A 27,129-nucleotide genomic window follows, 5' to 3' on the forward strand; every position below is an offset into this window, starting at 1 on the left:
TTGTGAGATTTTCGCAACTATATTTCCAGAGGTTTTTGGATCGACATTCGAACAAGGAAACCATGATACATTTACAGGGCAACACAGGGGTTTGTTAATACACATGAAGTACAAGCTGTTCAGCCGCCTGAAGCTCTGTAGCGTAGGTTGTGTGATCACAGTTTGTTTGCCTTGGGCTCTGACTGACAACTGGCTGCCTGCTGATCGGGGTAGATGAGGAAGCCGGTGAAGGTGATGTATTTGCCGTGGTTACTGTAGGCCCCGTAGCCATCATGCTGGTAGCTGTAGAGCCAGATGTGGTCCCCTTCAGTCAGGGAAAGCATCACACTCTGACTCTGCATCTCTCTCCGTTTGGAGTGACTGTCGTCATAGACCATCGCCTGTACTTCATCGTCGTTCTTCATCAGCTTGACCGACATGGTCTTGTAAGGCAATTTGCCGATGTTAAAGGAGAAGTAATAGGCCCCGGACACACGGCAAGTGAAGACACCCAGGGATGTGTTGAAATCTCCACCGATGTTGACAAACTCAGTGTCAAATGGCACGGCCTGCCGCTTGTACCTGTCTCCGTCCTCACCTACCAGGCTCTGGCTCCGGGCAGCAGAGAAGGCTGAGCGTGGATCCTGCTGCTTGCCCAGGCTGGTGGTCAGCTGTTCCTGGCCTGGTGGGGGGGCAAGACCTAGCTCCAGGCTATTACCTCCCTCCATGCCATGGTGCCAAGCCTTCAGTTGGTGAGGGGCCACGGACTGCCCAGAGGTGTCAACTATCTCAGAGGAGAAGGTGGAAAAGGGGGTCTCTGGGTAGATGAGGTAGCCATTGAAGGTGGTGTAGGGCCCCGTGTTGCTGTAGAGGGCATACTTAGGGTCGCCATGTAAACGCAGCCAGACAGTGTCGCCATGTTCTAACTGCAGCATGGCACTCTGACTCTGCACTTTCCGCTCCTGCTGATGGCGCTCATCGTAGACAATGACCTGCACCTCCCGCCTGTTTTTCATCAGCATCACCGACAGGCTTTTCCTGGGGAATTTACCCACTGTGAAGGAGAAGTAATAAGCCCCGGGCACACGGCAGGTGAACAGGCCTGTGCTGGGGTCGAAGTCATGGCCGATGTTCACGTAGAGCTTGTCGAAGGTTACCGCCATGTGGGGCCCCCCCATCATGCTGCTGGTGCGGGCCGCAGAGAATGCTGACCTGCTCTCCACCTCCATCGGTGAGGTCACTGCCTCCTGGAACATCACATGGCACAGCAAACCGATGAGAAGCGACATTTGTGCCAACATCCTGCTCTGCAAAAACACATACACAGTCAATTAGAACTCTGTCATGACAGTGCGGTGCCTAGCACAGAGCCTGGAAATTAGGCCCAGCTCTGACATTAGCACAGTCCTGCCTTTCCTTCTACAGCTCGCTTAGATACGGTCAATTAGGCCTCTCTGACAGGAGAGTCTGGTACCCAGCCTGAGAACTAGGCCCAGCCCCAACATTAACACCACACATTCCCCCTTCCCCCAGTTCAGTTAGACATGGTCAATTAGACCTCGCTGAGTGGAGGGAGTGGCTCTCAGTGCAAAGCCTAATAACTAGACCCAACCTGATGTTAACACAACATGCCCCTGTGGCCCCAGCTCCATTAGAAGTCAGTCTCAGAGCAGCAAAACACACATCAGGAATCACACAGAGACTGCTGGAGAAATCTCAGCAGCTCTGCAGCCTCTGGGCAGGGAGAGAAACAGATTTAATGTTTCAGGGTAGGACACTGTTCCACAACTGAACACATTTGGGAAAGGAAGGTTTTATGGGGTCAACACAGGGTGAAGAGGAGAATGAGTCAAACAAACAGTGAGGTGCACTGAATAAAACACATAGGCAAGTGACAATTGGTGGCAAAGGAGTGATAGAGTTTTAAAATAGGTGTAAATGAGAGATGTGAGGGTCAGTACTGAGGGATAGTGGCTTTGTTGGAGTGTCAGAACTGAGGGGGTGCTGGACTGTTGGGGGGTCTGTACTGAGGGAATGCTGCGCTGTTGGAGGGTCAGTGCTGAGGGAGTGCCCCACTGTTGGAGGGTAAGTGCTGAGGGAGTACCACACTGTCAGAGGGTAAGTGCTAAGGGAAGCTACACTGTCGGAGGTTCAGTGCTGAGGGAGTGCCACACTGTCGGAGGGTCAGTGCTAAGTGAGTGGTGTACTACCTTTCTGTGAATCCCTGCTGATCTTTCATTCTCTCATTCCCAAAGTCCTCTCCTCACAACCTCCTCAGACAGAGATCTGAGGGAAGTTGTCCAGAATTATGTGAGGGCTGGTGGAAATGGATAGGGAGAAGCTAATAATGGAATCCTACAGAGTAGGACATTGATGTAAAGTGATGTGCAAAAGAAGCGAGGATGACTTGGGAAATAACATTTTCACATGGTGAGTAGTTAGTGTATGGGATATACTGCCTGGAAATGAAGGGAAGGCAGGTTCGATTGAGGCATTCATCAAGGTAATGGATGATGATTTGAATAAAAATAACATACAAGTGTGTGGGGAAAAGACAGGAGATTGGCACTATGTAATGATGCTCATTTAACAAGCCAGATTAGGCACGAAGGGCCGAATAGTCTTTTTCTGGGCCATAACAATTCTGTGATGACTGCACACTCAGGTTAGTTCCTCTCTGAAACAGTCCTTTGTATCCTGATGGGTGGAGTTTATCGCATGACGTCAGTTAACCCTTTCAGCTGCTAACTGTCTAAACACCATTGTCCTTCTCAAATTGTGCATGAGAATATTGATGAAGTGACTGTATATGTGACACAGTTTATAACTCACACTTTCAGAGAAGGCAGCAGATTTTCCAATTCAGTCCAGTTTCAAACCTGAGTACAACTGGAGCTGAAATCCCAGCTTTGTGTAACAAGAACATATGTATACTCTCAGCCTTGAGCTCCGTTTCAACATTATTAACTGGGAAGAAAACTCAGTGCAATCACGGGACAATTTCCCATTGCCAGGAAACCATCAGCTGTGAAAAGCCTCCATTCAAATCTCATCTAGCAGGCGCTCAGCATTAACATCCAGTTCCTTCCCATCACCGATTATGGAATCAGATTCCATTGAGTGACAAAATCATAGCTATTACTGATCAATCAATTGTCTCTATTAATAGCGCACTCTCCAGATTTGTTGTGAATAACCTGCTTCAATTGTCTACTGAGAAACAGCTCCATTTCATTCCTGCCCTCAATGCAGTTTGCCTTTCCAGCAGTGAGTGTGAAGCTGCTGTTTTCAGTCTGACAAGCCCTGTGCGAAGAGCTAATCCATTCTTCCCTCCCAGCAAGTGCTCGCAGTGTTGATCGGCTACAGTATGACATTGCCATGGACAATGGCTGCTAGCTGTCAGGCGTGAGTCTTTGCAGAGAGTACAGTTCCTGCTTACAAAGCCCCACAGAGAGGCTATTGGCAGGGCATTGCTTCCCAGCTTAGACAAAGAGAGAGAGAGAGGGAGAGAGACAACCACAAACCGCAATGGTTCCAATTGTCGGAACCCTCTCTTTCACCAGGACCGCCACAAACATAACACCTTTCAAAATACACACTGAGGGAACGCTTGGCAGAGGAATTGACCGTAGGATTGTGCATCAATCCTGGAATCAATTCCAGGCTGCGATCGAGTAGGAAGCTCTGCTAGATCCCATTCCTTGTTCGACTGCCTTTGTGGGGTTTGGGACTGTTCAGAATTCCCACCCCACCACTTCTCTGTTCCTTCCCATAAAGTCACTTCATGATGTCAGTTAACCCTTTCAGCTGCCAACTGCCTAACCATCATTGTCCATTTCGAATTGTACAGCTTGATCCATACACATATATGTGGGAAAGCATTGGCCTAGTAGTATTATCACTAAATTATTGATCCAGAAACTCAGCTAATCTTCTGGGGAGAGGTAATCGGAACTGCAGATGCTGGAAAATCTGAGATAACAAGGTGTAGAGCTGATGAACTCAGCAGGCCAAGCAGCAACAGAGGAGCAGGAAAGCTGATGTTTCAGGACTAGAAGGGTTGGATCAACACTTTTCGATTAGAAAATGGCTGCCTGAGTGACCTCCTAATGAAATACCCAGAAACTTTTCAGGGAGCTCTGGGGACTATCAAAGCAGCAAAGGCCGCCTTGCATGTTGACCAGGAAGCAATTCCATTATTCTGCAAGGTCAAGGTCTGGACAGTGCCATTTGCTTTACAGGGCAAAAGTAGAGCAAAAATCAGAGGGCCAGAAAGCGAAGGAATCATCAAACTAGTACAGTTTGCAGAATGGGCGGCAGTGGTCGTACTGATTGTGAAGCCTGACAGGTTGGTTCGTCTTTGTGGCTATTTTCAACAAATAGTAAACTGCTTTTAGTAGCTGGATAAATACCCAAGTGTACATAATTACAAGTTGGAACACCATATGGGAGGTCAAGTAGCAAAAACAGATGCATTTAGCCATCACCCACTGGTAGATGCATCACTGGTGGGACTGCCATTGGAAGAGCCCATAATGGTTTTAATTTTTTTGGGCACAATTCCAGCTGACAATATCAGGCTTTGGACACAGAAAGATCCATTCCTGGCAAAACTGAAGCAGCTGGTGGTGATGGGGGTAACTAAAAAGCTGTCACAACCAGAATTGAAACCCTTTTGGATCCAGAGACACCAGATCACAGTAAAGGATGGCATATTGCATTAGGAAGCAAGAGTGATTATCCTGAGCAGAGGTCACTGCTGGATACTGGCTGACCTCTATCAGCGTCATCCATGCGTCTCCAAAATGATGATGTTAGTGAGAGGTTTTGTCTGGTGGTCAGGATTCGACATCCCTGCTGCTGTGAGAGTAAGTGGACAGGGGGTGACAAACCTTTAGATAGCTTTGCAGATACAGTGAATAAAAAGGCTGGAATGGTAAGCAGCAAAACCCATTTGAAAGGAAACACAAAATAACTCCTGATTTCTTCAAAAATCCTAGCACACTGTGATCTATAGCCGCGGTGTTAAGGTTAGCTTCAGGGTATTGGTTAGGTGTTGGGGTTAGGGTCAGGGTTAGGATTAGAGGTCAGGTTTTAGCAATACTGATGGTTGATGCATTGTCAATAGGATTGGGAGTAGTGCTGACTTTGAAATTCCAGGGGTCCTGATACTATACTGTAACCCTGGTTATAGGAACTAGTTTTAAATTCTCTGCCATTTCCATTTCATTCATTTTAATGCTGCAATATTCATTTTCAGTGTCGTTTATTTAAATGAATCAGGATTTATTTTCTGACCTTGCCCGGGCTTTATATCCTTCATTGAAACTTCACCTACTCAGTAATTACCCTCGACAATCAGCAAAATATCAGCTGCTCTACTAATTCTTCTTAGGAAGCTTCATTAGAACATAGAACATAGAACATAGAACAGTACAGCACAGAACAGGCCCTTCAGCCCACAATGTTGTGCCGACCATTGATCCTCATGTATGCACCCTCAAATTTCTGTGACCATATACATGTCCAGCAGTCTCTTAAATGACCCCAATGACCTTGCTTCCACATCTGCTGCTGGCAACGCATTCCATGCTCTCACAACTCTCTGCGTAAAGAACCTGCCTCTGACATCCCCTCGATACTTTCCACCAACCAGCTTAAAACTATGACCCCTCGTGCTAGCCATTTCTGCCCTGGGAAATAGTCTCTGGCTATCAACTCTATCTATGCCTCTCATTATCTTGTATACCTCAATTAGGTCCCCTCTCCTCCTCCTTTTCTCCAATGAAAAGAGACCGAGCTCAGTCAACCTCTCTTCATAAGATAAGCCCTCCAGTCCAGGCAGCATCCTGGTAAACCTCCTCTGAACCCTCTCCAAAGCATCCACATCTTTCCTATAATAGGGCGCCCAGAACTGGACGCAGTATTCCAAGTGCGGTCTAACCAAAGTTTTATAGAGCTGCAACAAGATCTCACGACTCTTAAACTCAATCCCCCTGTTAATGAAAGCCAAAACACCATATGCTTTCTTAACAACCCTGTCCACTTGGGTGGCCATTTTAAGGGATCTATGTATCTGCACACCAAGATCCCTCTGTTCCTCCACGCTGCCAAGAATCCTATCCTTAATCCTGTACTCAGCTTTCAAATTCGACCTTCCAAAATGCATCACCTCGCATTTATCCAGGTTGAACTCCATCTGTCACCTCTCAGCCCATCTCTGCATCCTGTCAATGTCCCGCTGCAGCCTACAACAGCCCTCTACACTGTCAACGACACCTCCGACCTTTGTGTCGTCTGCAAACTTGCTGACCCATCCTTCAATTCCCTCGTCCAAGTCATTAATAAAAATTACAAACAGTAGAGGCCCAAGGACAGAGCCCTGTGGAACTCCACTCACCACTGACTTCCAGGCAGAATATTTTCCTTCTACTACCACTCGCTGTCTTCTGTTGGCCAGCCAATTCTGTGTCCAAGCAGCTAAGTTCCCCTGTATCCCATTCCTCCTGACCTTCTGAATGAGCCTACCATGGGGAACCTTATCAAATGCCTTACTGAAGTCCATATACACCACATCCACAGCTCGACCCTCATCAACCTTTCTAGTCACATCCTCAAAAAACTCAATAAGGTTTGTAAGGCATGACCTACCCCTCACAAAGCCGTGTTGACTGTATTTGATCAAGCCAAGCTCTTCCAGATGGTCATAAATCTTATCCCTCAGAATCCTTTCTAACACCTTGCAGACGACAGACGTGAGACTTACCGGTCTATAATTGCCGGGGATTTCCCTATTTCCTTTCTTGAAGAGAGGAATTACATTTGCCTCTCTCCAGTCCTCAGGTACGACTCCAGTGGAGAGCGAGGATGCAAAGATCTTCGCAAGTGGCGAAGCAATTGCATTTCTCGCTTCCCAAAGCAGCCGAGGACAAATCTGATCCGGGCCTGGCGACTTGTCAATCTTAATGTTTGACAAAATTTTCAGCACATCAGCTTCGTCTATCTCTATCCATTCCAGCATGCACACCTGCTCTTCAAAGGTTTCATTCACTACAAAGTTGGTTTCTTTCGTAAAGACAGAAGCAAAAAACTCATTTAGGGCTTCCCCTACCTCCTCAGGCTCCACACACAAGTTCCCTATGCTATCCCTGATCGGCCCTACTCTTTCTTTGACCATTCTCTTATTCCTCACGTAAGTGTAAAATGCCTTTGTGTTTTCCCGGATTCCTTCTGCCAAGCCTTTCTCGTGCCCCCTCCTGGCTCTCCTCAGACCATTTTTGAGCTCCTTCCTTGCCTGCATGTAATCCTCTCTAGCTGAACTTGACCCTAGCTTCCTCCACCTTATGTAAGCTACCTTCTTCCTTTTCACTAGAAGCATTCTCACCAATGTTCTGCTTTGTTAGAAGTCAATGGCAATGATGCCCTCAGCATAGAATCATATTTTGACCTGTCCTTTGTATTTCATCCTGAAACAATCTTTCTATATCCAGTGGACCTTACCTTCCAGTTTGCCAGTTCTGGGCTAGTGCAGTCCCCGGATTGCCTGGGATGTTTCTGGGAGTTCACACAGTTTCCGTCGTTCACTGATCTCCACTCTCCACTTTCTAGGTCTATTTTCCTGCCTTCAGCTACGCCCACAGTGTCCCTGACAACCTGGGGACTTGTGGAAATAAAAATCCTCTGTTCTCCGTAACTTTGAGGTTCCTTTCAGTGGCTGATTGCAATGTTCCCTGTCCCCTTCCTACTGTCACCATGTCTGATTGTGCAGTTGTGGAGTTGACATTGGTCTCAATGTGCCCCCACTGAGACCTTGAAGGGACTATCTCCCAGGCTGAATCACCATCACGTGTAGGTGATGACCTGTGTTGCTTTGACTGTCCAGAGGGAGGCAGCAGCTCATGGAGCCTGCTGGTCAGTAAGCCTTCTGAATGACTGTGGGCAGCATGGCTGGAAGAAAAAGACAACTTATCATCTGTAACAAATTCATCTTCTGAATGGCCTCATTGAGCGTGTTCCTGAGGGTGTGGAACCTGTGCCAACAAAAACAGCTTCCAATAGCTGAGTTGTACACAGCTGACGGCTCGGCTCTGACACGAGACCAGAAGCACAGGCTCGAACAGACACCGCACCCCAAACAGAATGCACCGTATCACCAAGACATCGACACACGGACACACTGTGTGTGGCAGCCTCAGAAAACCCCCGGTAATGCAGCCTGGAGCTCCCGATTAGATCGCAGTCTGTAATTCACTCCCTGGTACATGTTATTCTGTATAAACCATCCTGAACCCCTCGTGTAAATTCCAGTCCGTAACTCAATCCTGGGTAACCATAATTCCATAAATAAACCATCCCAAACCCCTCGATTAGGTTCCCGTCTGAAACTGACGCCTGGGTATCTGTTATTCTATATATTAACCACCCACAACCCCCTAAGTAGATTTCAGTCTGTAACCCACTCCCAGGTATGTTATACCATATATAAACCATTTTCCACCCCTCAATTAGATTCCACTCCATTACCTACTCCCAGGTACCTGTTATTCTATAATATAAACTCCAATGCTCAATTAGATTCCAGTCTCTATCTCATTCCTTGCTACCTGGTATTTTACACATGAACCCCTCAATTTTAGTTACAGTCTGTAACTCACTCAAAGGTATCTGTTATTCCATATATAAACCACCGCAAAGCCCTAGATTAGATTGCAGTCTCTATCTCATTCCCGGGTATCTGTTATGCTATATATAAATCACCCACAACCCTTCAACTAGATTCCAATGGTATATATTTATTCATTGTCCTTGTTCTCTCCCTGGTCATGCATAACCCCTGCACCAACTTTCTTCAAACTCATACCAAACTATAGCCTCAACATACACCCTTTACCCTTGTGGCTACCCTGCCAATTCACCCAGTATTCACCCTGGGCAAACCATACACATAACAGATATGAAAAAATAACATTCTGTTGAACAATCCAAGAGTCTTGCAGACCATAATATTGAGAAAAACACTCTCATTCTTAAACACATTCACTGCATTTTAAATTCAGTAACCTTAAAACTGAAATAAATGTTCCATTCAAGTGCAACAAGATGTGGAATTCAAAGTTCTGCATTATATATTCTAAAACAACTTGTAGATGTCAATCCAGCTGTGAAATGGAAGGAGACCTGCTGTGATAATAGATCCTTGTTAATCAGTCATGATGCACTAATCCAGTAGTGGAAATTCTCAAGGTAATGTCCACGGGCAGATTGAAACAGAAAGCTATCATTTTATTTTGAATTCTCAAAACCTGTTTGAAAAGGTTAAAAAGTTTTAAATGCCTAGATATGACACTTTGACAGTTAAGCAGGTCTCAGACAACTCTGATACTCCTTGATAGATTTTTAAATTTGTTGGGATATTAGTGTCAGAGGCCAGGCCATCATTTGTTCTCATTGCTAATTGCCCTCCTAGTGAATGAGGAAGATTAAGAATCAAACGTATTACTTTCAGATTGTAGAGACGATCACATAAAGGATGGAAGATTACCTTCCCTGAAGGATACTAGTACATCAGATTGCTGTCACTCACAATCATCAACAGTTTTGTAGACACATGAGTATAGCTTTTGTGTTTATACTTACTCATCCAATTTGTCTTGCAGCAGCCATTATTTTGAAATTCAAAGCCTTACTTTCGCCTGGGTCTCTACATCACTAGCCCACTGACAATGCCACTGCACAACCATCTGCACCAGCAGCTCTTTGACAGTCCCAATGCATTTTTCATTTACACACAAGCATGGTTCCTTTTATCAAAAACAAAATGTGGAATTGCTGGAAAACTCAGCAGCTCTGGCAGCATCTGTGAAGATAAATCGAAGTTAATGTATTGGGTCTGGTGACCCTTCCTCAGAACTGAAAATGTCAGTTTATACGCTGAAGATTGGGTTGGGGGAGGAGGTAAGGAGGAAATGATATGTAGGGATAGAGCCCAAACAGAGAGAAGAGCAGTTGGACTGACAAAGGAGTGGATTACAATCTAGATAGGACAATGACTAAGGACCATGGTGAGACGCTACCTAATCGGACACAAATCTGGGCCCTGAAGTTTCAACTAATACTGAAAATACAACTGAAAGGGTGAAGGAGGATCTCATAGATACAGGCCTGGACACTGTCAGTGGACTATTGTATCTGATAGCTGATATTAGTGAGAGAGGTGGAGATTTAAATTTTTATTCTGAGAGTGATGTTGAGGTGAACTAAATCATTAGTAAAAATCAGAGATGAAGAATAATACATTTTAACATTAACTTACACCCAGTGAAATTCAAAATCACATGGCAACCTCAATGCCACCTTCAGTCACCAAAACTTGGTGACAGTCTCTCTACCTGTCTGAAGATGGTGAACAGTAGTATGTCTGAGAAGGGAATGCAGCGACCTATACTGAAAAGGGGGTGGGCTAATTGAACTGAAATCTGGAGCACAATAGATCCAAGATGGCAGTGGAATAGAACGCTCTAGCTGGAACCCATCTACTCTGTCTGTTCCTTTTCTTATTTTTCTCTTCTCTCTCATGATTTTTTTTTGCCTTTTTCTTCCTCTGCCAGTGGCCCAAAGTGGAGTGGGGACAGCTCGCAGCCCAGAGGAAACCAGTGGAGCCCAATCAGGCCATGAAGAATCTCTTGTATTAAGACTGTAATGTGTATCTTTTTTAGCTTTATTTCTTATTTTACTAACTTATACTATAGTGTAATATTTTTTATTTATTTTGTCTATTTTTTGCACCTAAGATTTGCACCTAGGTATTTTGTACTTAAAATGCTGCCCTATGTTGTCAACATTGTACACTTTCACAGTACTCCTGTTCTCTTGTAACTTAAGTACACGTGACTATAAACCTAATTCTGATGTTTTCATCAAGAAAGAATGAAGAACATTGAAGTACGGTGCGCATCAGTGGGTTGACAGTTCATGATCCTCGGTTCTATAAGAATTCTGTTCTCACACAGTGAACCTGACTGGAAACACACATATACGTCCTTGGGACAGGAAACCATTCCAGAGGGGGAAGAAGAGAGAAATGTAATGCTAATCAGGAATAGCTCTGTCAGGGGAAGTGACATCGTTCTCTGTGGCCAGGATTGAGAGGCCCAAAAGATATGTTGCCTGCCTGATGCCTGAGTTCAGGATAGCTCATCTGGACAGCAGAGGAACTTACAGTGGGAGATGAAAGATCCGGTTATCGTAGGTACCAACGATCTAGTTAGAAAAGGGAAAGAGGGCCTGCTGAGGGAATCTGAGCAATTAGGGGCTAAATTAAACAAAACAACTACAAAGATAATAATCTCCAGATTACTACCTGAGCCACTAGTGCAAGGTGAACAAGATTAAACAGTTAAACACATGGCTCAAAATCTGGAATTGCTGGAAAGCTCAGCAGCTCTGGCAGCATCTGTGAAGAGAAATCGAAGTTAATGTATTGGGTCTGGTGACCCTTCCTCAGAACTGATGGTAGCTAGGAAAATGTCAGCTTATATGCTGAAGATGGGGTTGGAGGAGGAGGTAAGGAGGAAATGATAGGTAGGGATAGAGCGGATAGGTATGGTTTGGGTAGCACAGTGGCTCAGTGGTTAGCACTGCTTCCACACAGTGCCAGGGACCTGGGTTTGATTCCCCATGTCTGCATGGGTTTCTGCATGGTGTTCCAGGTTCCTCCCACAGTCCAAAGATGTGCAGGTTAGGTAAGTTAGCCATAGGAAATGCACAGTTACAGGGATAGGGTACGGGGTGTGGTCTGGGTGGGATGCTCTTCAGAGGGTGGGGTGTGGACTTGAAGGACTGCTTCCATGCTATAGGGATTCTATGATTCAAAGCAGATTCAAGTTCATGGGACATTGGCACCAGTACTGGGGAAGGAGGGAGCTGTTCCAATGGGATGGGCTTTACCTGAATCATGCTGTGACTGGAGTCCTGGTGAATCACATGAACAGGGCTGTGGAGAGGGCTTTAAACTAAATAGCTTGGGAGAGTGGACGCGGTGGTTGGCAGGTGGTTCATCTACATGGAAAATTATAAACTGAAAGGTAAAGGAGAGGATGGGATTGCAGGTTAGTGATGGAGCTGATTAGCTCCAGAAAATAAAAGGAAGGGATAGAACATATGAATGTAATATAAGAAATCACACAAGAGCAGGGAAATTTGCAAATTGAACAAACCTAAAGGCTTTGTATCTTAATGCCTGAAGCATTCAGAATAAGGTAGACAAACCAGTGGCGCCAATCAAGGTCAGAGAGACTTTAAACTAGTTAAAGGGGAGGACAATGCCTCAGAAGGGGTTATTAAAGTCTCCAGAACATGTAATAGGACAGAGAGAGGGGCCACGGTCAGGAATCTAACTTCAGGCACCAGTGATAAGGGGACAACTGTGAGAAGAGAGTGACAGTCAACACAGGACTGAAGTTGTTGTACTTAATGCATGCATTATATGAAACAAGGTAAATGAGCCTGTAGCACAGATTGAAATTGGCAGGTACGGTTTTGTGGGTATCACACAGACGTAGCTGCAAGGGGTTCAGGGCTAAATATCCAAGGATACTTGTCCTATTGAAAGGACAGGCAGAAGGGCAGAGGGGATGGGGCTATCTTTTTCGTAAGAAATTAAATTAAATAGATAACAAGAAGCGATATAATGTCAGAAGGTGTAGAATCTGTAGGGCATTGTCGACTAACCACAAAGGAAAAAAGACCCTGATTGGAGTTTTATTCAGGCCTCCTGGTGGTAGTCAGGATGTGGGGAAGAAGATCAATCAGGAGATAGAAAGGCATTTAAGAACAGCACAGTTACAGTAAACATTGAGGACTTCAATGTACAGGTAGGCTGGGAAAATCAGGTTGATAGTTACCTGAAAATAAGTAACCTGACAGAACCCAACAGTAACTGCACCAACCAGTTGCGAACCATTTTAACTCCCCCTCCCATTCCTTAGACAACATGTCCATCATGGGCCTCCTGCAGTGTCACAATGATGCCGCCCGAAGGTTGCAGGAACGGCAATTCATATTCCGCTTGGGAACCCTGCAGCCCAATGGTATCAATGTGGACTTCACAAGCTTCAAAATCTCCCCCTCCCCCACTGCATCCCAAAACCAGCCCAGCTCATCCCCGCCTTCCTAACCTGTTCTTCATCTCACCTATCCCCTCATCCCACCTCAAGCCACACCTCCAATTCCCACCTACTAACCTCATCCCGCCTTCTAGACCTGTCCGTCCTCCCCGGACTGACCTATCCCCTCCCCACCTCCCCACCTATACTCACCTCTCCACCTACCTTCTCCTCTACCCATCTTCGGTCCACCTCCCCCTCTCTCCCTATTTATGTCAGAACCCTCTCCCCATCCCCCTCCCTGATGCAGGGTCTAGGCCCAAAACGTCAGCTTTTGTGCTCCTGAGATGCTGCTTGGCCTGCTGTGTTCATCCAGCTTCACACTTTGTTATCTCAGTAGCTGATTACTCTGGATTTCAGAGTTTTGATGAAAACTTTAAAGGGGCACGGGGCTGGAGGGAGATTTATAACAGGGATCTGTTAGAGGAGCTGTAGGGAGAAGGGGTTGTGTAGGACAGGGGTAGGAAAAGGAGGCTTGCTGTAGCAGGGGAGAGGTGTGTGGGGTTCGGCGGGAGAGGATGCTATTTCAAAGCCTGTTTTGAAGTATTGCCACTGGTTTCCAACAAGTACAGGAGGAAGCATATAGAACTGTGTCATTGCAGTGAAGAGTGTAACAACAACAGATGGGATTTAAAATAGCCAGCTGGTAGGAAATGTACACAACATGGGGGGACAATGGCCTGGAGGTGGATAGATTCTGACCAGCTGCTGCCAATTTCAAAGGATCAGAGATGGGGGCTGTGTCACAACGGACATACATTCAAGGTGAAAGGACTGTGCAATAAACTGCAAAATGAGACCAACTGATACCCAGCCTCACCATAAACTGGGTATAGTTTCTATCCAGTTATCAATATCATGCTGTCAGTTACACCAAGCTCTGAGTTCGAGCCAATTTCACACCAAAGGAAGATTTCATTAATGTATAATCACTGAGCGAGACCTGACTAAATCATCTCTGTATGTTAGATCCACAGCCTCCTTCCTCCTGTGCGATACAAGTACAGTTATCATACTGCATTGTTCCAGTCCTGTTTTTTTCATTACTCATGCCCTTTTCATTGCTAGGGATTATTGTCAAACTGAGAACTGATCACATTGTATTTGAAACCATTGAGAACGATGCATTAGTCACTGAGCACTGGTCACATTTCTAGATTAAATTAGATTCCCTACAGTGTGGAAACAGGCCCTTCAGCCCAACAAGTCCACACTGCCCCTTGAAGCATCCCACCCAGACCCATCCCCCTATAACCCACACACCCCTGAACACTACGGGCAATTTAGCATGGCCAATCCACCTAACCTGCACATCTTTGGCCTGTGGGAGGAAACCGGAGCACCCGAAGGAAACCCACGCAGACTTGGGGAGAATGTGCAAACTCCACACAGACAATCGCCCGAGGCGGCAATTGAACCCGGGTCCCTGGTGCTGTGAGGCTGCAGTGCTAACCACTGAGCCACCATGCCACCCTAAATCATCATGATTACTAGATAATTGGTTAAGACGTAAAGAATGTCACCTTTTATAGACAGACAGCGGTCCAGTTCATTGTCATGTACTGCCCAATCCTTGCAAAATGATCAAATTACTACTCTCTGATAATTATTTGAATTATTTGTCAGTATCACCACATTAGGAGACAATTTACAGCTTAATGCATTTGTCACTACTGTCCAATTCATTCTCAATTATTGCTATAATGTCTTGTGATTAATGTTCAATTGACAGCACATTATGGAAATGAATGTCACAAATAGTCGCATTCTCAAAGGAACTGAAGTCTTGTTGCAGAGGACATATTTTTGAAGCTTTTCATCATACACTCATCGGGACATTTCTCAATAAACTTCAAAAGCAAAGAGAAATCGTATTTTTACTGTATGAGAGGAAAGTGCTGATTGATTGGCAAATGGGCCCTGATTGGTTGAGTTCTGCCATTGTGCATGCATTAATTAATGATGACTGATAGCTAACTGTCAAACTTTGTTTAAAATTTAAAACAGAGGTTGACTCTGTTTGACCCTGAGAATTGAACCAGACGATGCCTAACATCTATTTTGTTGGGTTAAAAAGGTTCAGTGTGTATTTTTTTCTCTAACAAAGAAGAACAGGATTCTGTGTATTCCGTGTATATCTAGCTTCCAGTACACAGGATTGCATGAGACTCTGAGTCCAATGATAGTTTGTCGGGTGTACTGAATATTTTGATAGCAGTATCATGTTGTGACCGAATACCCATCACATTGACTCTATGGCCTGGTCAAATCCTAAGGTCAAGAGGGGAGCTGACACACAGAGAGAGTATCAACTGTGTGTTCCAGTGCAGGTAAAAGGTCATCATCATTCAAATGACCACTGTGCACACGTGTAGTTACACCTGCAACATAACTACCACACAAGCACCTACACTAGCCTTCAAAGGTTGGAAAAGAACATTTAATAAAATGTAAAGGTGTGAATAGATTTGTTAGTCAGACGTGTTAATTAAAGGTACATGATTTTCTCTTCCCAAATACTACCTGCATCATGTGTAAAAATACAAAGCAGCCAATCTTAATGCTTTCAGAGTGAGCTGCTCCTTGTTCCTGGCTACATTGTAAACTGCCTCTTTGTGTGTGGAACAACATCAGTTAAGAGATGAGCTGCAAAGGCCTCATCAGTGTAGCTGACATCGAGACACTGTGTTTTGTCAAGGTGTGTGTTTGTTGCTCCTCCTCATGGTGGATTTGCCCACTAACAAAATCAAGACCACAGGACAGTAATAGAGCAATTAGCTAAAATCCCACATCACCCACTGAGATGTAAACAGCCTGCATATGGGGTCCAGGAGTAATACAGAAGGCAATACATCATTGAGGAAGACAATTTCACAGCTACACCTTGTCAATATAGCTGCAGAAACACTGTATAAGTGTCCCTTATAATCATGCTCCTGAGACTGGAGGGTTTGAGCTATCAGGAGAGGTTGAATAGCCTGGGATTATTTTTCCTGGAGTGTAGGAGGCTGAGGGGTGACCAAAAAGTGTTTTATAAAATCATGAGCTTAGATAAAATGAATACCAAGGTCTTTTCCATAGGGTAGGGGAATCCAAAAGTAGAGGGCATAGGTTTAAGGTGAGAGAGGAAAGATTTAAAAGGGGTCTAAGGGGTAACTTTTTCATGCAGACGGTGGTGTGTGTCTGGAACAAGCTGCCAGAAGGAGTGGTGGAGGCTTGTATGATTACAACATTTACAAGGTATTTGGACAGGGTAATGGATAAGGAAGGTTTAGAGGGATATAGGTCAAATGCTGGCAAATGGGACTAGTTTAGTTTGGGAAATCCAGTTATCATTGATGTGTTGGGCTGAAGGGTCTGTTTCCATGCTGTATGACTTCATGACTCTATGATCAGCAGAGCTAGAGGGCCCCAGCTTCCTAAGTAGAGGTTTTGAGTCGTTGTGTCGGACTTATCAAAAGCTCTGGTTAGCTAACACCCAGTTCAGCTTGACGCACTTGGCAGTCACCGTGAGAAGATGATTGATCAGGAAAGAGGCTCCAGCACTATTTTGTGATGTGGGATTGTCCTCCCTATAGCACTGGAGTCTGAAGAGATCTGAGATAGACAGGATGGACAAAGCCCATTCAGTCTGGATCCGGTTCGGAAAGAACAGTTGCTCTTACTAGTTAGTATGACGAGGATTAGGGTACACAACCAAAACATTTTTGAGAAGATATTGTTGGGGGTGGGGAGGTGGGGGAAGGTTGGTGAAAAAGAATCCCCCTTGCCCAAGGGGAGTGTAGAATGACTGGGAACTTTTACCTATAACGTACTGGGTCCTATTTTAAAACCAACTCCGGTAGAAACACACAAACTATGCCTGTAGCCGAGCTACAGGGATAGTGGTGAATGACTGGACTCTACAGCATGGATCTGATAGGCTTCTCCTATGCCATCATGACTCTATAGTCCCACAACCTCTACCTGATTTAGGTCTAACCACCACAGAATCAAGTTATAGCACAATAAGAAACAATTGCCTACTGTGTGATTACCATGCCATTCAATCCCAATGATCATTTCAATATATTTACCAGAAATCCATGCCCATGCACAATTTCAATGCTGCTTTGCTGCTAACAATTTCCATTCAGTGCTGAAATGGTTCCTGTCTGATCAAGACAAGCCCTGAAGCTATGTGAATCATCTATCTAACAAGTCCCTAGTTCTCCCTCAATAATTACCATCTCCAACAAGCCCAATTAACAAATCAGCAACTTCACATCTACACGGTGCCCTTAAACATTCCACAGATATTTCACTGGAACATTGTCAATCATTTTCAATCATGAGACTCATAATGATGTACTTGGTTAATGCAGTGGATTATTCAGAGATTTTACAGGGGATGAGATGCATTGAAAGGTTCAGGGAGGGAGTATTTTCAGCTGAAGCCATAGCCAATGATGTATCTATTCAAACAGGGAGAATGTGTAAGGTAACAGACTTGAAGGAGCACAGAAAGATCTCAGAAGGTCATAGGACAAGTTTACAGATGATCAGAGGGATTTGAAACCAATAACAGGAATTTGATCATTGGGGGGTGAGCCAATGTGGGTCACAGGGAGAATGAGTGAAGGCAGCTTGATGAGTTACATGTTGGACAATAAGGCTTGGGATGTACTCAGGTTTACAATGAAAGGAAAAGGAGAGTGTTGGAGGAGTAAAGATGCGAGGCAACATGAAAGAGGGTTTCAGCAGCAGATGCGCTAAGGCAGGGCCAGAATTAGCAAAGGTTATTGAGGTGGTCAGAAAGTTCTCTTAGAGTCTAATACACCATGGTCAACAATGGTCTAGTTCAGACACAGAGAGAGATAATAAATAACACTCAACCACCATCTGTGCTGAGACTCATTATTATTCAATAATACCTGAAGTGGTCTAGCAAACCATTCAGTTTTGTCACTGCAGTAAGAAGTCAGCAAAGGGACAGACATTCTGACATTGACCCAGACACAAATAAAACAAAGGCAATCCCAGCCCAGTCCACTCTGTAAAGTCCTCCTGACTTGCATCCAGGAATTTGGGCTAAACCTGGGAAAGGTGTCTCAAGAGGCAGAGGGGGTAGCACAGTGCAATAGAGCCCAATGGGAATCTCTTTAACAATACCTCTGGATCCATGGAGTCTCATGCCTTCAGGTAAACATGGTCAAGGAAACCTACTGCCAATTACTACATACTGTCCTCCCTCAGTTGATGAATCACTACTCCTGTAACAATACTTGGAGGAAGCACTGACGGTGGCAAGAGAGCAAAATGTACTCTGGGTGGGGATCCACCATCTAGAGTGGCTCGGCAGCAGTAGTATTGATAGAGCTGGTCGGGTCCCAAGTGACAGAGCTGCTAGACTGAATCTGTGGCAAAAGGTAAGGGAACCAACAATAGGGAAAAACATACCTGATCTTTCTCAACCTGTCCTGGCTGAATGTGTCCACAGCAGTGTTGATCCAGGTAAACATTGTACAGTCCTTATGGAGAAACAGGGACATTAGAATACAGGAGATTCACCCTCTCCATTGCATTCTAAATTATGTTAGACTGGGGATGATCAATGACCAAGCTGGTCAGTAGACACATATCTATCTACTTCATCTGGCCTTTTTAATGTCTTGAAAACTTTTAATCAGGTCATTCCATAACTTTTCAAATTCCAGGGAACTGTACCTAGTTTGTGTGACTGCACTTTATAATTTAATCCTTCTCAATGTCCACATACCATTCTGATAAACCTATGCTGCACCCCAGCTAAGAGTAGGACATCTTACTTATGGAGTAATAGCCAGGTTTCACTTGGGCTTTCAGGAGTCTTGTGTTCAGCATTACCCTTCTTGTCAGTGGTTTTGATGATTTTCTGCACCCTTTCAGATGAAGTCCTTGCCTCACACTGAGGAGATCCTCCATCCAGCTGCTTGATGTGATCATTGAGCTAAGGTGGATCATTTCAGATCCTTACTGGGCACCCATGAGGCATTGGGACCCACATTGCTCTATTACGCATCCCATTCCTCATTACTAGAGAACACCACATATCCTTACAGTACATAAGAATGAATTGATTGTAACTATATACAGCCAGAAGTGCCAAGTGTGCCGCGTACAGTGAGGATAATGAGGCCCTTCCATATTCCAGCAATGGTTATGAAGACATGTGCTCCAGAACTTGCCGCTCCCCTACCGAAGCTGTTCCAGTATAGTTACAACACTGGTATCTACCCGACAATGCGTAAAATTAGACAGGCACGTCCTGTACATGAAATCAGAACAAATCCAAACCAGCCAATTACCGCCCCATCATTCTACTGTCGATCAACAGTAAAGTGATGGAAGGTGTCATCAACAGTGCCATCAAGCAGCACCTGCTCAGAAATAACATGCTCAGTGACGCCAGGTTTTGGTTCCGCCAGGGCCACTCAGCTCCTGACCTCATTAGAGACTTGGTTCAAGCATGGACAAAAGAGCTGACTTCCAGAGGTGAGATGAGAGTGCCAGTCCTTGAAATCAAGTTGGCATTTAACTGGGTATGGCATCAAGGAGCCCTAACAAAACTGGAATCAATGGGTATTGGGGGTAAACTCTCTGTTGTTTAGATTCATACCAGGCACATAGGAAGATGGTCATGGATGTTGGAATTCAGTCATCTCATCTCCAGGACATCTCCACAGGAATTTTTCAAGATAGTGTCCTAGCACCAACCATCTTCAGCTGTTCTATCAATGACCTTCCCTCCATCATGAGGTCAGAACTGGGGATGATTGCACAATGCTCACCATCATTCATGACTCCTAAAATACTGAAGCAGTCCATTTTGAAATGCAACATGATCTGGACAATATTTAGGCTTGGGCTGACAAGTGGCAAGCAACAGTGGCACACAAATGCCAGGCAATGACCATCACCCAATCAGACAAAATCTAACCACTGCCCCTTGACATTTGATGACATTACCATCACTGAATCCCCCTCTATCAACATCCTGACGGTTACCATTGACCAGAAACTTAATTGGACTTAGCATATTAACACCGTGATGATGGTTCATAGCTGTTTGACTGCAAAAAATAGCATTGTTTGTTAATTGCAACAGCATTAATCTTGCTTTCTGTCCAACTGGGGTTAAAAGACTGGTAAACTGGAGAAATTTGTGTACTTTTAAAAAAACCTGTAGCTTTTTCACAGGAATAGTGGGGCTTGATTTCCAATGCACTCACCCAGTGACACAGGACACTGTACTGTCCTTCTAAGTTTTTATGGACATTTGAATTTACACCTGTACACCTATGTCCATATACATTAGTGAACCTGGTAACCTTTATACTGATTTGTGTGGAGCCCTACCCATACTATCGTCCAGTGTTAGAAATAACAATTCTCCACTATGCCTTGTCACTCCATATTCACGTTCCCAATGCTCCTTTTATTCCAATCTTTGCTGATAAGCCTGTTCTGCCACATTTTACTATATGCCTTTTGAAAGTCCCTTTTCTTCACATCAATTCATTACCCACACCAACCGTCTCTGGGAGCTCACCAAAAACATTCTTAGCACTTCGGTTCAAGATGATTTCAATGCTAAGAAGTGAAACAGCCACACAAACAAGAGAAGGTTATAAACAGTAAAATTTTCAATGATGCCGTAACTGTTTAATGTTCCTAGGAAAAGGCAAGGATTCACTAATGATAGTCAACATGGCTTTGTGCATGGGAAATCATGTCTCACTAATTTGATTGAGTTTTTGAAGAAATAATGAAGAGGTTTGATGAGGGCAGAGAGGTAGATGTGATTTATGTGGACTTCAGTAAGACATACGACAAGGTTCCTCATGGTAGACTGGTTACCAAGGGTGGATCACATAAAACACAGGAAGAACTGACTATTTGGATACAGAACTGACTCAAAGATTGAAGACAGAAGATGGTGTTGGAGGATTGCTTTTCAGACTGGAGGCCTGTGACGAGTGGTGTGCCATAAGGATTGGTGCTGGGTCCACTGCTTTTTGTCATTTATATAAATGATTTGGATGTGAACATAGAAGGTATGGTTAGTAAGTTTGCAGACGACACCAAAACTGGACAGCAAAGAAAGGTATTGCCGAACACAATGAGATCTTGATCAGATGGGCCAATGTGCTGAGGAGTGGCAAATGGAGTTTAATCTAGGTAAATGTGAGGGGTTGCATTTTGGAAAGGCAAACCAAGGCAGGATGTATACACTTCATGGTAAGGTCTTGGAGAGTGTTGCTGAACAAAGAGACCTTGGAGTGCAGTTTCATAATTCCTTGAAAGTGGAGTCACAGGTAGACAGAATAGTGAAGAAGGCATTCAGTATGCTTGCCTTTATTGGTCTGTGCACTGAGTATAGGAATTGGGTGGTCATGTTGTGGCCGTACAGAAAATTGGTTTGGCCACTTTTTGGAAAACTGCATGAAATTCTGGTTGGCCTTCCATAGGAAGGATGTTGTGAAACTAGAAAGGGTTCAAAGAGGTTTTACAACAATTTTGCCAGAGTTGTGGGTTTGAACTATTGGGGGAGGCTGAATAGGCTGGGGCCATTTTCCCTGGAGCATTGGAAGCTGAGGGGGTCACCTTATAAAGGTTTATAAAATCATGAGGGGTATGGATTGGGCCAATGTCCTTTCCCTGGGGTGGGGGAGTCCAAAACTAGAGGACATAGGTTTAAGGTGAGAGGGGAAAGATATTAAAGGGTCCCAAGGAACAACTTTATCATGCAGAGGGTGGTGCATATATGGAATGAGCTGCCAAGGAGCTGATGGAAACTGTATGATACAATTTTTGAAAGGTATGGAGGGATACATGAACAGGAAGGGTTCAGAGGGCTATGGGCCAAATGCTGGCAAATGAGACAAGACTTGTATAAGGTGTCTGGTCGGTATAAATGAATTGGACTGAAGGTACCGCTTCTGCGCTGTTTTACCTCTATGACTCTATTAACTGAATCATGGCCAATTATCGTTTTATGAAGATTAGAAGTGTCAGGCCCATTTGTACTGATGATTATGCATCTGTGTCAAACACAATTAAATCTTGAAGTTTTTTGTATCAAAACCAGTTATCCTATGATGATTATTATTTGTCAAGCCCAATTATTCCTCGTTAATTACTGTGTATCTAGAACTGCTTCCAACACCCTGATCTACACTAAGTTTTGATCACTCATTACTGTCCACGCTCACTGACCTACTCGACATTCAGTTTAACCAGGCTCAATTTTAACATTCTCACTGTTTGGAATCTCTCTCCCAGTGCCGGAGAATCACTTGCCATTTACTTGCAAACTACTCACTAAATTCTTTCCAAAATTTAGCCTCAAATATTTTTGACAGTTACAGCTAGACCTCAACTGCCCATCCTCCACAAAGTTTCCCTCTGTTTATTTAATCATCTTAGCCTCTTGAAAATCATCAAAAAATCACACCTTAATGCTTTAACCTTGCAGAAATTATAATCCTGAATTATTTTCTGTAGGTATTCACGATATTTGTGATCTACGTACCTACACCTCTCTTTCAATCTCTACATTTTCATCGATCGCTCCTTAAGCTAATAAGCTGTATCTTTTTGACATCCAGTAGTTACTACATTGAAATTCATTGGCTGTAATTTACTAATGTAGTCTGTCAATATCACCATGTAGCATATATTTACATCCACACTGCTTACAATGCTGCCTTTCTGTGTCTCAGATATGATCTCAAGTCACATGACACCAGGTTATAGTCCAACAGGTTTATTTGAAATCACAAGCCTTCTGAGCGCTGCTCCATCACCCGACGAAAGACCAACGCTCTGAAAGCATGTGATTTCAAATAAACCTGTTGGATTATAACCTGGTGTAGTGTGACTTCAGACCTTGCCCACCCCAGTCCACCACTGGCACCTCCACATCATCTCAGATATGCATGTGGGCCTTTAGCACAAGTCTTTAGCTACTTTACCATGTAGCCACCAATGCAATTATTCTGAGACTAGGTACAGTGTGTCAGAGTAAGGATCTGTCCATTATTGTCCAATCACTGTGTCCTCATACTTAGACATTCCCTCAGTTAACCCTTACCTTCCATTTCAGTCTGATGGATTTTACCAAATGCTTTCTGAAGGCACAGTTTTCCAATTGGATTTAACAGTTCCTGGATTTTAGTCAGTGCATTTGCAATGATAATAGTCCTTGTGTAAAACCCAGGTTTACGAATCCATCTGGCCCCCGTCTCTTGTCCTTCCTCCTTACAAGGAGTATCTGATGATTCATTTTAATGAGTCACTGCTCCTGATTGAAGATTCATTTCCACACACTGGCTTCTCAGTCTGTTGGGAAATACGACTGCAAAATAATTCTTCAACACACCAACCACACACCGCACCCTTCACTTGGCACCGGATTTTAAACTGGCACTGGGTAAAGGGGAAACACACGTGACCAGAGATCCCAGATTTCCTTAGGGTCTGTAGTGAGTTTTTGTTGCTGCTGAACTTTTGCTTATTTCTGAACATCACAATTCATCTGGCGAGTCTCCTGGTTTCCCAAATGACATCCCTTTACTTCCAATTCTCTGCCCCTGCTTTGATTCTCAGAAGTCTTGTAATCCCTATGTATGAGGCCACATCATGAAGCTCCACAGCAGCAGCCTAGAATAGATGATTTAAGCTGCTGATTCAGCGCGATACTGGGGGGATGCTGCACTGTTGAAAGTGCCTTGTGCCGGAGAAGGTGTTAGACTGAAGCTGCATCGGACCCTTTCAGGTCAAAGTGAGAAATGACATGAGAGGCTGCCTTATATTCTAATTGACTCTACCATCAAGCCATTCCATAAACACACTCCTACGCTCAGCCATCTCTTTACGGCTACTACAACCTTTGCTGCTTTGTTTCCCAACATCCCCAAAGTGAATGAAAACCAAAAAAAAGTTCTGTGGAAAGGCTATGGGACCTGAAACATTAATTCTGATTTCTCTCCACATGTGCTGCCAGACCTGCTGCGAAACTTCTGTTTTTGTTCTGCTCACAATAGTGACAACATTTGACCACACTTCTTGACTCCAGTTGTTATGGCCATCCTAAGGCCACAGAAGGGAGACATCAATACGAGTCTTCCTCATTTTTCTCTCACTTTGCTTGTTTGACTTACTTCCCTGGTCACTGAATCATAAAATAATACATGGCAGAAGGAATCATTCATTGAGTCACAGTCATACAGCATGGAGACAGACCCTTCGGTCAATGCTGACTAATCCCAAACCAAACTAGTCCCACTTTGCCTGCACTTGGCCTATATCTCTCCAAATGTTTCCTGTTCTTGTACTTATCTGAATGTCTTTTAAATGTAACTATATCTGCATCCACCACTTCCTCTGGCAGTTCATTTCACATATGAACCAATCTGTGTGGAAAAAGTTGCCTCTCATGTGCTTTTGAAATCTTTCTGCTGCGACCTTAAAAAAATGCCCCACAGTTTTGAATCCACGCCCCCCCCCCCTGACATTAGGGAGATTATTCTTGTCATTCACCTTACCAACAGCCTTGTCGTTTTGTAAACCTCTATCAGGATGTCCTCTCTCTCTGCCATTTTAGTGGGAGAGCTGTAATACTGAATTCTAGAATGAGCCAGCTGAAAGAGGTGGAGACAGAGTGAAATCGATTGACAGGACGTTGAAGCAGAAGTTAGAGGTGAGAGACAGGCACAGGATGAAAAGATGTTTCACTACAGAGAGATGCAACACCAACAGAAGCAAGGTTCCAGCTCCTCATGTTAAGCCATCTCAGTTCCTGTCAAAATCAACCAATGATTCCCCAGTATCAACATACAATGTAGAGAATGGAGAAACTCCCCATTACATCACAGCTACTGACAGAACTGGGCAGTCCTCGGATGGAGCCAGTACGTTGGTCTCTGACACTTTCTGACCAGCAGAGTCTGCTTAAAACTCAAGAGTGCTGATATCACAGACACCATGAGCTGCAGGGAGCTGTGCATTGATCGCTCAATAATATTAACACCAGTACAGAGAGAGAGAAAGGGTGGGAGGAACTAACATAAGGATAATAGAGAGATGGAACTGAAGAGTGATAGGGAGAAATACACCATGAGGAAAGGATGGGAGAGAAGGGAGAGCAAAGAAGACAGAGGAAGAAAAATTAGATGAGGAGGCGAGTGTTTAGAAATTTACAGAGCAAGGAGGAGATTGGAAGTAAATTGAGGGAGATAACGGTGAAAGGACAGAAAGATGCAAAGCGAAAGTCAAGAGAAAGAGAGGGCGAGATCGATCGAAAGATCGCCGGGGACAAAGGTGAAAAGACAAAGAGGTCTATTCATGCCCAATTTCCCAGTGAGAAGCCGCGGAATGTTTTCCGGATTTGAAAGGTGCTGCTGGATCCGTCCGAACTGTCGCCTGGATAGCGGACTGAGATTCAGAGAAACAAAGACCGAGAGACTGATGGATGGGGGCATGTAGGGATAAATGAAACATCGTGGGAAGGAATATCAGGAGAGAAGGGGAAAGAGAAAAGGTCAGAGAGCGAGACGGAGAGAGACGGGGGAGGCAAACCTCACTTCACCTTGGTACTGACTAATGGAAGCATTTGATAATCTGGAAAGAAGGGGATTTTATAAAGAAAGGAGGATAGCACACAGGTAGCCATTGTGAAACAATACCAGTGTTTTCGGATGAATAGCTACAGGTCGACAGCTTGCACTGAGGGAACATCTTCAGATCACTGACAGCCCTTCTGCATTCTCACTAACCACAAACACAGTCCCCGGGAGAGCACTGGGAAAAGATGCTACTGCAGCCAGCACGGGATTAACAGATTCACTACCTGAAAACGATAGAAATTTCCAAAGATACGTACAAGCCCTCCCCATGAATGCTGAAGCAGTATTTGTGTCTGTCTTACCTCTCAATAAAGGTTGGGGGGTCAGTTCGAGGTTGGTATCAAATCCTTCTCTAGATCGCCGCTGTGTGTGAAATGGGGGTTTGAGATTCACCTCTGCACTGCCCGCATTCACTCCACATGCAGCCGATGCCCCTATTGTCCAAGCCAGGGTTTTGCAGTGTGGCAGACTCGCTCTCACCGCTGTGCGTGTGTGTGTGTGTGTATGTATGTATGGAGGGGGCCAGGGGGGAGTGCTGGAATCAAACAGGGGGAGCTGTGAAGGACAACAATGCAGCAAAAATCAGCGACAATCTCTCCAGCCCGCCTTCAAATTAACCCCTGTCTTCCCGGCAGGAGAAGGCATATGCCTTCTCCGCTCCTTTCAAACAACCTTAAATAACCCAATAAAGCAACACCACATTGACTTCAATTTATCTTGGAAAGTAGTTGTTATATTCTGCCAGGGATACGGGGGGGGGGGGGGGTGGGGGGTGGGTGGGGGTGAATTTTATACACAACTGGTCAATTGCTAAAAATGACAGCAGCAGGAACAGCTCATTCATAGTGCATTCGAAAACAGACATTAGACTGAATGTCAAAACAGCAGCTTTTAGTTATTGTATCAGTGATAATGGGAACTGCAGATGCTGGAGAATCCAAGATAACAAAGTGTGGAGCTGGATGAACACAGCAGGCCAAGCAGCATCTCAGGCGCACAAAAGCTGACGTTTCGGGCCTAGACCCTTCCTCTCTGATGAAGGGTCTAGGCCCGAAACGTCAGCTTTTGTGCTCCTGAGATGCTGCTTGGCCTGCTGTGTTCATCCAGCTCCACACTTTGTTATCTTAGCATGTAGTTATCATCATTTTTGAGGTGGACCGATTTCAGGACGGATCATCTTTTTTAAAAAAACTATTACATAGCTTGTACTTAAAAACTCAAAAACTGCCAATTAACGGTCGCTGAAGTAGGAAATTCAGTCTTACATAAGGTTAAGATAAAAGGCAGAATGGTGCACGGCAATTGGAATAATTCTGACGATTGGGAAGTTTTATTTTGAA

The 27,129-nt window shown here is 44.5% G+C and overlaps 1 protein-coding gene across 2 annotated transcripts; it reads right to left on the reverse strand.

Annotated features, from left to right (window-relative positions):
- On the reverse strand, positions 1-26,327 carry LOC125459139 (complement C1q tumor necrosis factor-related protein 4-like). Of its 2 annotated transcripts, none has more exons than XM_059651988.1 (2): positions 26,092-26,327; positions 1-1,281 (listed from the first exon to the last, which is right to left on the reverse strand). In XM_059651988.1, exon 2 carries the CDS (start codon positions 1,278-1,280, stop codon positions 156-158), a length of 1,125 nt encoding a protein of 374 aa, XP_059507971.1. In that variant the 5' UTR covers position 1,281; positions 26,092-26,327; the 3' UTR covers positions 1-155. The 2 variants fall into 2 exon arrangements, with proteins under 2 accessions (XP_059507971.1, XP_048401064.1); XM_048545107.2 differs by having other exon boundaries at positions 1-1,286; positions 26,092-26,326.
- Between the last annotated feature and the right edge of the window lie 802 nt (positions 26,328-27,129).

The sequence above is a fragment of the Stegostoma tigrinum genome, chromosome 17 (assembly GCF_030684315.1).
Source record: "Stegostoma tigrinum isolate sSteTig4 chromosome 17, sSteTig4.hap1, whole genome shotgun sequence".
Classification (NCBI taxonomy): domain Eukaryota; kingdom Metazoa; phylum Chordata; class Chondrichthyes; order Orectolobiformes; family Stegostomatidae; genus Stegostoma; species Stegostoma tigrinum.

What these genes read in the sequence shown, in the direction of transcription:
- LOC125459139 (XM_059651988.1), bottom strand. Translation starts at nt 1,280, where the DNA reads ATGTTGGCACAAATGTCGCTTCTCATCGGTTTGCTGTGCCATGTGATG.